The sequence below is a fragment of the Cyprinus carpio genome, chromosome B23 (assembly GCF_018340385.1).
Source record: "Cyprinus carpio isolate SPL01 chromosome B23, ASM1834038v1, whole genome shotgun sequence".
Classification (NCBI taxonomy): Eukaryota; Metazoa; Chordata; class Actinopteri; order Cypriniformes; family Cyprinidae; genus Cyprinus; species Cyprinus carpio.
Genome location: NC_056619.1, coordinates 11990788 through 12001918, shown reverse-complemented (window position 1 = coordinate 12001918; position 11131 = coordinate 11990788). Strand labels below are relative to the sequence as shown.

Sequence of the window (11131 nt, the reverse complement as noted above, 5' to 3'; positions counted from 1 at the left end):
GAAATACAGATGTCACAACCACTTTTTGTATTTTTTCCCCTCTTTTGACCAGACAACAAATATAACAGATTTGTACAAATTATTTTATTTAGCTGGTATAAAAAAAGTGAAAGCAACTAAAAAAAAAAAGTTTGATTTACAAAACACAGAACATGAGGGAAAACCTATTTCCACTAGAAAAGTAAAGAAACAGTATCACATGGAAATAAATGACATTATTTCATACATAATCGTCCGATGGAATGTTTCAGAGCAAGACTGTTGTGGTTCTTTGTATGTGAAAGTGTCTGTATCTACAGAAGCAGATGAACATGTAAATGCATTCTGATAAACTGCTGTTTTATAGTCCCAGCTCTTCTGTCTTAGAAGTCCTTCTGAAGATCTGCAAAACCCAAAGATCAAATCACATTCAAACAATCAATGATATAATCTGCACAGTCACAACAACTAAAACCACCATCATCAGTTTAAGGATGCCAACACTTAAGCCAATCCTTATGTTTTATTATATAATGGCCAATATTAAGATTATGAACTATTTTGTCTAACTGAATAAAAATAAAACACTAAAAGATAAAATCAAACTAAAGATTACTGACTAAAGTTGTCATTTAATGCTCAAATATAAATGTAAAAATAGAGGATATTAGCATGCAGAATTAAATATGCAATATTGACCAATAACCGATGGGTTATGCATCCCTAATCCATTTGTAATGTAAAAGCTAAAATCAAGTGTATGTGAAAAACAGAATCTTTTTCTATCTCACCACTCTTCTTCAGCATCTCTCCTTTCCGAGATCGAGCCATTGCCTCCAAAAACCGATCAAAGACCTTCACGTACTTGGCCAGGCTGGTCCGCTTGTAGTCTACAAATAACCAAAACCATGTTTAGCACACAGTACTTGCCTACAGAACTGAAGTTGACTCCTAAACAATACCAACATATAAAAACAGATTAAACCGAACAGTCAGTGTTTGCTCACCTCTGATTCTGCGTCGTTCTCCAGCTTCCTGTTCATTCTCCTTGTCCTTCATGTCATCTTCCTCTGCCTCCTCTGCTCTGGGTTTCTCCAGCTCCTCACAGATCAGACTACAGAGAGACAAGTGAGTCTAGCATCTAACTTCCTCAAGTATGTTTAGAAACCACAGCATATATAAAAGCACTTGTCACATTATATGGAACAACCTGACAAAGATGGACACTGATATATTCAGCATTTACCTGATCGTAGGGACCTCAAAAGGATCAAACGTGTCCAGTTCTTTCAGATCTATTGGGACTGAGATTCGACCTAAAGAAAATGTTGAATACAAAATCAAATTGAAATGAAATTTGCAACCCATTGTACCTGAAACTTAAAGCACAGATGAAACTTGCACCACAAGACTAGCAATGTGCTACTGTAACAAAAAAAACATTTTTTTTTAAAATCAAAAATTCACCTCCTAACAAACACAAATTCTCAACATAATTACCACATTAATAATTTTCACAAAATCCTTAATTTTTTCCCTGTGATCAAAGTTACATTTTCAGCATCATTACCCCAGTCTTCAGTGTCACATGATCCTTCAGAAATCATTCTAATATGCTGATAAGCAAACATTTATTATCATTAATGTTAAAAACAGTTGTGCTGCTTAATATTTTTGTGAAAACAGTGATACCCCCCCGCAAAAAAAAACTAATTTTAAGAACAGTATTTGAATTAGTAAAGAAATTTGTGTTACAAAACATAAAAAAAAAAATTTCTAAATTGTTAAAAAAAACCCCCACCTTTCTTACCCCAAACGTTTAAAGGTTTACAGTACAGCAGTGTATAAAGCCAGCTTCTCAGTTAAAGTTAGATCTCACCTGTCTTAGGGTGTACGCTGAAGGGGCTCTTCAGTAAGTGGTTGACTCCTTTACTGACGTTGACATCCAGTCGTGGGTAACAGTACTGCAGCATGATCTCCTTATCAAAGTACTGACCACCCTTCTTACTATTCGATTCACAGACACACATGAAAAATGAAGATCATAGGAAACAGAACTACCTTCCCTGGTGAAAGATTTCATTTGTCTACAAAGAGGAGATCTCAATGTTGTTGCGTGGTCAGTGGTCCCAGTACTTTGCTTTTACCTTTTTACGTAGAACCAGATCGCAGAGTAGGTTCCATCGCTTCATTGGGTCCTTTTCATCCTTAAAAGAGACTGCCAGGTCCTTTTTGATATGTGCAAGTCAGACTTAAAGAAATAACGGTCAACTGGGCTCCACATTTAAAAGGAGTTACACTAATCAAATTCTTATATTGGATACAAATGAAAACCTGCTTTAGTATTTGCAATCTTTTTTTTCGATATGGTACCAGAAGAAAAAAAAAAAATTAGTACAGAGAATTGTGAAATTTGACTGGTATTTAAGACAGCACTACTGGGAATGAAAGGATATCTTCAGGCAAAACAGCGAGAACTTTGTCTACACTCTCCTTACTGCCCAATATGTCCTGGTCCACAATGGCGTATTGTTGGAAATAGCGCTCCACCACTGACAGAGAATGACTAAAAGAAAAAGAGAGAGACTACGGTTACATTACTGATATGTGCATGTTATATGCCTAAGGATGTAAGTCATTACTTCCACTTACTTGATGAAAGGATGGATTGGATCTGACAACACAACTTTTCTCACAGTCTCCTCACCACCCTAAATAAACATGCATAGGACACACAATTCATTAATCAAATTACAACTTTAAGATTAAACAGCTGAATAAATGATGATAAACAGTTTCTAGAATGATCAGTTATCTGATATGTGAATACCTTGACTAAACTGAGATACTCTGCCACGGCAGAGCGTGCCGCCACTGAGAGCTTCCTAGCAGCATCATCACAAACCCAGCAATGCACCCCTCTCCGGCCCGAGTACACCCACAGGAGATGATGGAATCCAAAGTCCTCTGAAACACACAAACAGCACAAGTTTGTTAAATTTGTACATTTGTTATGATGTTCTCAAAACTGTAAAAGTTCTGTTGATAAAAAGTTACGCTTACCCCGAAGTGCCCGGTCCAGAATACGGATAGCAATGGTCATTAGAGTCCAGCACTTTGAGCAGATATCAGCAGCACTGAAGAACAAAAAGAAAATAACTGCATTTAAAGCAATACTCCATAAGATGAAAGAAGCAGAAAAGGCATCTGAATACCTGCAGCAACGTCTGACATCATCATAGTCTGTCATGTCAATGTCAAACACCAGCTCCTTCTCCAGCGCCTGGAAGGTTCCAGACTTCACTGCGTTATGCTGACTGGGCTGTCAATCACAGAACCAGAGAAATTATGATCTTTTCAGTTCATTTTTCCCCCACTACAAATATGAAGCCGATTAAAGTAGTAGTAGTTATTTATTTTATTGCCATATAAGCATCTAAGGCTATCTTTGTGGCAAAAAATGAGTAGCAATAATACAAGAGTTAAAGAAACACAAAATAAATCCAAGCAAACAGAAAAATACACCAGTTAAAGATTTTTTAAATCAACATTTGGTAAAAATTCTAAAGTCTTTTCTGATAAAATCTTACTAAAGTCCTTGAGTGAGCATACTTCATTTAAAAAGTTAAAGTGCATTAAAACCAGGATGAAGCAGATTAAAGAGCAAAAATCGGGCAATTATAATTTACTTTTAAATATAAAGAAATTATTTTTTTAGAAGCATCTAATCACACAGCAAATATTTCATAACAACAAAGACTTAAATATACTTACTATAATATTATCTACGTAGCTACAGAACTATTTAGCACAATTGTATTTGTATATTTTGCCCACTTTATTTTATTTTAAATCCTGTGTGTGACAAACATATTTCTAGAAGTATGGATATTCCATCAAGTCTTTCAACTAATATGCATAGAGACATAAAAACTCGTAGGCATATGCATAACTACTCTAATATAAAAGAATGATCAAAATACTGCTTAAAATGCTGTTTTAGCATATAGCACCACAGGGCATGCAATATAATGAAATACAACCTAATATAACCTCAGTGTAATGTAATATAATGTAATATAGAGGAGTTCTATTACCCTGTGGCTGTAGACTGCTCCAATATCAATCTTGTAGGGAACCATTTTCTGCATCTCTTTCTCCAGCTCATTCTGAGTGGTGAAGGACTGATATCTCACATAAATGTCATCTTTTAGGGTGAAGGAAAACTCGCGGTTCTGGAAGTAGTTTTTAGACACTGCAAGAGGCAAAATTAGAAATACTGGTTCTGGTAGTGTTGAGGCAGAGACATAAATGTTGTTGAATGTTTAAAAGCCATATTGCATGTACTAAAAACACATAAAACGACTTTGCATTACAAATACAAGAACTACAGAAAGACAGCATTTTAACGACCAGTCAGTTGCTGTGATCGCAGACCGACACGGGCAAGTTAGTGGCTAACTAAGAGATGTACTTACCACCGCCATAACTTAACCAGCGATAGTACTGTGAAAACGGGAACAGTCTGCGGTAATAAAGCGGCAACAAGTCAGGCAAACAAGCTGGATCATAATCTGAGGTTGACATACTTAAGTTGTACAGTGTTTATTCTCAATGACAGCTGAGCTGACCCTACAACCAGCGCGGGAAAATTTACGTAAATAGGAAATGACGTAACGTTCGTTGGTTGTTGTTCGTTGGTATCGCGCCCGGCTAACTTTACTGTTTTCTGCTTGCTGTGCTGCCACCTCAAGGCTCGGAAAAGAGTGGGTTATGATTATGTTGAAGCGTGATTAAAAATGGACAGTCCACACACGTTTAGGGTGTTTCGCCGTGTGATTTAAATCAGGCCAACTCGTACCTTACAGATTAACAGTTTTGCCCCAGTTAAGTTTTTAAAAAGCACTTAAAGTTACCAAGAAGACAACAGTATCAATAGAAGAGCTTGAGAAATATGAGGCATAATTTGTGAAGAAAACAGAGCAAAATCAGGTAAATATCAGGTTTGAACAATATGTATACTTTTTATTGCCTGATTTTCAGAAAAGACCTCATTATTGTCAAATTATGCAAGAAAGGTGAATCTAATGTGTGTTTAATAATGAATGCTAACTGCGTAATTAGCCTTAGCAAAACAAAGGAGTTGGAGATGTAAAAATATTTATATAAAAACACCTCATTTTCTAACTGGAATGCTATTAAACACAAAAGGTAGAATTGTTTTATTTATTTATTTATTTAAATATACACTGCTATATGTACCTCTGAACATTGTTAACAAAAGAAATAAAATACTAATAGTGTAAATAGTGTGATTAATAGGATAGCTCAAATAAAAATTAAAATTCTGTCATCTTTTGAAGTTCATTGTATTTTATGATGCCTTTATGACCTTTTTGGATATTCTAAGTTTTGGTTACTTGGACTTTGAGTGGAGAGGGACAGAAATCTTTCAGCTTTCATTAAAATATCTTAAAGGGATAGTTCACCCAAAAATGAAAATTCTGTCTGGTCAGAGAGCTCTCAGAACTCATCAAAAATATCCTAATTTGTGTTCCGAAGATGAATGGAGGTCTTACAGGTTTGGAACGACATGAGGGTGAGTAATTAATGACAGAATTTTCATTTTTTGGGTGAACTATCCCTTCAATGTGTGTTTCAAAGATTAATCAAAGTCTTATGAGATTGGAAAGACATTTTTGGGTGAACTACCCTTTTAAGATGTTTTTTGTAAATGTCAGAGGAAACAGGCATTCAAATATTATTTGTTATGTACTGAAATAAGTGGCTCACACAGAAAACCAGTCAACCTTTTTATATCTGCATTCAGCATAAAACCATCAAACACTGACAGGCTTTTATTCTGAACTACTTTTCTCTTTCAGATTCTCTGTCTTACCACAGGAGGGCAGAAATCGCTTGAGGACTGGAGAGACTGCATGCATATTGATAATTCTGCAGCTGACATTACTGTAGATCCGATCTGCTGAGTCCTCAGTCACCACAGTAAACAGGTGAAGGTGTATAAATGTTTGAATATGATGCCTGTGTCTATGTAAAGATGTGTGAGTATGATGTTGCCAGGCCTTTGTCTGGTGCCAGTGAATGAAAGGCATCCTGTGATGGAAAAATAAAACACTGTCCCAGGCCTCATGTACCAAAACAGAAACTGGAATGCATGCTTTTTGTAATGTGTGTTTTTTGATAAAGGGTTTTGTTGCTCTAAGCCTCTCACTAACGCTTTAAAGAAATCTCATATTTTATGTGAGTAACTGACGGTAAATCCTAATGGAGAGCAGCTCACAGGAACTCTTGTTCAAGTAAGAGCTCTCACAGAGAGAGAGTGTGTCTGACTGAGAGCACTTGTGTCTGAGTGTACTAGTCTCATTTACACCTCTCACTGTCTGCCATTTATTTAGTGTTGAAATCAGTACGTTCAGGTTAAGCAAGGCCTAGTTGTTCTTTATACATGTTAGAGGATTTTACTTCCGTCAGCAAGTCTCTATTAATTGCTAGCAGCTTCCTGAGTGGCTCAGCAGAGACGTTCTCATGTAGCAACTGGTCAGTGCTATTTTAGGCATAATATCCTTCCCTGAAGAAGTGCTTTTCCTCTCGTCCTTCACAGATCCTTTTTCAGCACTTTGAATAAATGTCTTCCTGTTCTTGAAGATATGCAGTCCTCTAATAGCAGAGCATGTTGTCATATTATAAGGGGTAAGCTGTCATACCTATCATTAAAAAGAAAAGCTTTTCAGCAAAATTATAACAGTAAAGCAATTATGAAACCCAAATGACAATGTGTACTCTACCGTTCAAAATTTAGGTTAGTAAGATAATTACTTGAAAGAAATGAATACTTTTATTAGTCAAAGAACCCATAAAAATTACAAAACATTACACACAAAAATCTTAAAAATAAAACATTTTTGTAATAAAAATGATATAAAATAATGTTTCCCACATAAATCTTAACCAGCACCCTTGTTTTTAATATCAGTAATATTAAGAAATGTTTCTTGAGCAAGAAATCAGATTAAGGATCATGACTGGAGTTATGATGCTTAAAATTCAGCTTTGGCATCACAGGAATCAATTACACTTTTAAAAATATTAAAATAGAAAGTTATTTTAAATTAAAGTAATATTCCACAATATTACTATATTTTATTTACTCTGTTTTGATCATTGCATAGTGAGCACAGGAGACTTAAAAAGATAAAAATATATATAACCAACCCCATACATTTGACCGGTAGTGTAGAATAATGAATTAATTTAATATTTTAGCATTTATAACAATTTATAAAATATAACAACTTGTTCTGATCTGAAGTTTATTTAAAAAAAAGAACAAACAACAACAACAAAAAAAACTCTGGTCTTGAGAGCACAAGTTCAGGTTTCAGTAAATATACCTTGATTTTATGGTTGGCTTTCACCTAAGTACATGCTAATGTGGTTAAATAATGTTCACAGGTTATAAGATGGAGGTTTTGAGGACAGAATTCACAAAAATGGTTCTAACTTTAGAAAGTTTGGAGCGCAGTATTTGAAACCCACATAAAAATTACTGCTAGAAAAAAACACATTGTTATAATTAGATTTTTGACTCAAAACCTCGTAATTACTGAGATATAGTCCCTGTGACAACTTCTCATGTGACAGCTAGCTCCTACGTTACTGAAACTGCAGCTTGCAAACCTCTTTTTAGTGTTTGTTTGGCACAGAGTCTCTGTGATAAATAAAAAGAGGTTGGCGGTGCAAGTTCAGCACCACCTTGTTTACTTGATCAGCCTTGACAGAAATAGACTGTAATGTTTGTCTTATAACAATGGCTGTTGTTGTGGGGCAGGATGAGGGGCTGGAAGAGAAGCGGAGAGGGGAGAGAGGCTTATCTGGGCGACAGGGTGAAGCATGTCGGGGCTTCAACTACGGAACTCCACTGACACACAAGTCTCTATTGTTCAGTTCACATCCTCCTCCTCCTCCTCCTCCTCTTGCAGTGGTGCTCTCCATGTGTGGGTGGAAGTGACTTTTCCCTCAGTGGAAAATCTCAAAGCCGGGCTTCCCTTTATTCTGAGGAAGAAGGAGAACTTCCTTCAAAACAGGTGCAGACTGTTGATGGGGGGCTTGTGCTGGTGAGACAGACTCTGACACACTTCTGATCTAAGGAAGATGCCTGCCATTTGAGTTACAGGTAACATCAGTTACTAACGGTATCTCACCCAGCAACAGCTATCTAGGAGTATTATGAACATTAATACGCAGTCTTGATCATCATTTGTGTTCATTCGAATCAAATGAATTTCAAATGGGGTCATCGCACAGAAAGGGTTCCGTGGAGACGGTTTCGATTACTGATAAACGCAGGGCACAGGTGTTAATTAAAATGTACCGCTTCAGTTGGCCCGATAAGCGTCTGTTTGCCGCTTTCATCTTCACGCAGAGATTGTATGTGTGCTCAGAAGAGAGCTGAATCTGTTAAATATTTCATTTCACACAATTTTTCTCTTTCAGGCCTTTGAAAAGTAAGTTTGTTTGCACACACGCACCTACACACAGACACTCTTGCACCAAGACTTAGCTGCTGTTGCTATGACTACATGCTTTCTGCGGTAAATGTTTTGTCTGACACTGTAAAGTCAAAGAGAATACTCATGTTTTCATATCTACTCCTGTCTTTTCTTTCTCTCTCACGTACTTGCTCCTCTCGGGCACGCTCATGGTTGTGGGTAATTTTGATTACAGCTTTGTGTGACCTTGAGACTCTTATAGAGCGGCCTACAATACCGATCTTTCTGGATATGTGTGTTGTGAACTGTTAACACATAACTAGCAGCGATGCACTAAATATCTTGATTTTTACTTTAATCTATGCCATGAGTTTTCAACCTTTGGATCCCTTGGTGGATAATCATGTTAATTTTAATGTATTTACACACTTTGTTTTGATGCCAAGGTTTAGGGTTGGAAATCGTAAGAAATTTTCCAGTTCTGATTCCGATTCCATTTAATAATAAAATATTATGGAAAAATAATTTAATTGTACTAAATATATTTAATATGGAAGAGACATACAGTATACTTTAATATAATATAAAATTAAATTAAAATATTAATATTTGAGAATGATAAACAAATTTATAATTTTTTTAATAGTTGTTATTAAATTAATTTGATTATATTTTGAATATTACATGACTACATTTAGTGTTGTGAATCGTAAGAAATTTCCCAGTTCTGGTTACAACTTCTGGTTCCATTTAATAATAAAATATTATGGAAAAGTAATTTAAAATAATTTAATTGTGCTACATATTTTTAATATTAGAAAGACAACTAACTTTAAAGTTACTTACTTTAATATAATAAAATATAATGTAATATTTAAAATCAATTAATTTTATGTTTTAAAATTACATATATTAATAATATTTCATAATCTTGTATTTTTGGTTTTCTATGTATTTTTTATATATTAATTGAGTTTTTCAAGCAGTATTCGACAGACCCCCTGTGATTCCACCTCGGACCCCCCGTTGTAGACTATTGCTATAGTCTTTAACAGTCTGGAACTGCTCCAAATTCTCTTTAGTGCTCATGCTGACAGTGATAAGTTATGAAAGCAGTTTTCTTAAAATATATCTTTAATCATCATTTCATTGTCTGGCATATTGTCAGTTGCTGTGATACTGGATTGATAGCATATTATACACATGGAATTGCAATCAGGCTTCATTGTTGTATGTCATTATTTGTTTCTTGGTTCAACAGGAAAATATTGTATCAAGACGAACTTTTTTTTTTTTTTTGCATGTAAGAAACAAGTTACCAATATCTGCATGATATTGCAGCATATACAAGCATTTGGGGAAGTTTCCCCACCCTGTTGTGATTGTGGGCACTACTGCATGTGTAATGCACCCTGACCTAATTAGTTATTTACAATTTTACACCCAACTGGACTCCATATGTTAAAATGTGTCCTTAAGAGACATAAATCTCTTTAGTACCGTATCCAGATTAACACATACAGCATATCTTATCTTCATAAAATAGATTTTGCAGACCATATTTTATAGAATACAGAGGCACAGGTCAATCCAAAGTCAAGCACCTGAGCTCAAACATGAGACATCCAGGCAGTTTGTAGCCTTTAAAATAGGTTTTTTTTTCTTTTTCTTTTTTTCCTCCCAGATTATTTTTTACACTAAAACATTGTTCTTCAACCTACATTTTCAGTTGTAAACAGCAAAAACCCTGTGCTACTTTAAAGTCCAGACATGTATGGCCATCCTGACCAGTCCAAACACAACCCACAGCTTGCTTCTTCTCTATGGCCCAGAGACCCAGATGCCATAAAACCACAGTTGGCTAATTAAACAGGCGAATATGCTCATCCATTATCAGCATACCTCAGGGGTTCACTGTGACACACTGTACATATGTGTGAGAGTGAGTGATAGTGGGGGCTGGGTGAACCTCATGGGTTTTAGGGCAGCCTTAGGGACCCCGTTGGCAAGAAAAAGCCCATGGCAGTGTGAGAGGTATGCTCATGTGAGGGCACATGTGTGCGGTTGTTTTGTTTTGTTTCCAACGCAGCAGAAATCAGCTGTGCAGGAGTCTCGCAACACTAGTAGTAATATCATCAAATATTGTTGCAAATATGACTTTATTTCTTTGGCAGAACCCAAAAGAAGATGGTCCAGTGTGGTTTTGGACCCCATTTACTTTAATTTTATGGAAAAAAAAAACAGTTGAGACGTTCTTGAAAATGACTTTTTTTTTTTTTTTTTTACTTTAAATCTATAAGGGTAGTTATATTTTAAATACTTAACATCAAATGGGTTTGACAAACAAAAAGTTTGAATCCCTTCAAGTGAGCATGGAATGATGACAAAGGTAAAATATTCCAAATAATCTGATGTATATTCAGTATTGTCTGATACTGATAAATGAAAAGATCTGAAAACCAATATGCTGCATGTATCATGCATCTCTAAAAAGGACGTGTAATATAAATCAGAACTGTGTGATGATGTGAGTTGAGAGGTTTCACATTGTTTATGCTAATAGCTGAATAAATTTAATATGCTGATTATGTACATTCATTTCTCCTGAGGGCACGAGGCCAGCTTGTTCTTGTGTGTGT

At 35.6% G+C, this 11131-nt stretch overlaps 1 protein-coding gene and 1 long non-coding RNA gene across 2 annotated transcripts; one reads left to right on the top strand and one right to left on the bottom strand.

The window, feature by feature from the left end:
• Nucleotides 1-69: 69 nt before the first annotated feature.
• On the bottom strand, nucleotides 70-4706 carry LOC109049255 (DNA primase small subunit-like). Its single transcript, XM_019066988.2, has 13 exons — nucleotides 4458-4706; nucleotides 4077-4234; nucleotides 3195-3301; nucleotides 3043-3116; nucleotides 2810-2946; nucleotides 2632-2690; nucleotides 2436-2545; nucleotides 2127-2218; nucleotides 1859-1994; nucleotides 1226-1295; nucleotides 987-1093; nucleotides 771-869; nucleotides 70-382 (listed from the first exon to the last, which is right to left on the bottom strand). The coding sequence occupies exons 1-13, from the start codon at nucleotides 4564-4566 to the stop codon at nucleotides 363-365; spliced, it is 1278 nt and encodes a 425-aa protein (XP_018922533.1). The 5' UTR covers nucleotides 4567-4706; the 3' UTR covers nucleotides 70-362.
• A 17-nt stretch (nucleotides 4707-4723) lies between these two features.
• Nucleotides 4724-6142, top strand: LOC122141931. Its single transcript, XR_006158214.1, has 2 exons — nucleotides 4724-4971; nucleotides 5865-6142. It is a non-coding gene; the product is annotated as an uncharacterized LOC122141931 (long non-coding RNA).
• Nucleotides 6143-11131: the final 4989 nt, after the last annotated feature.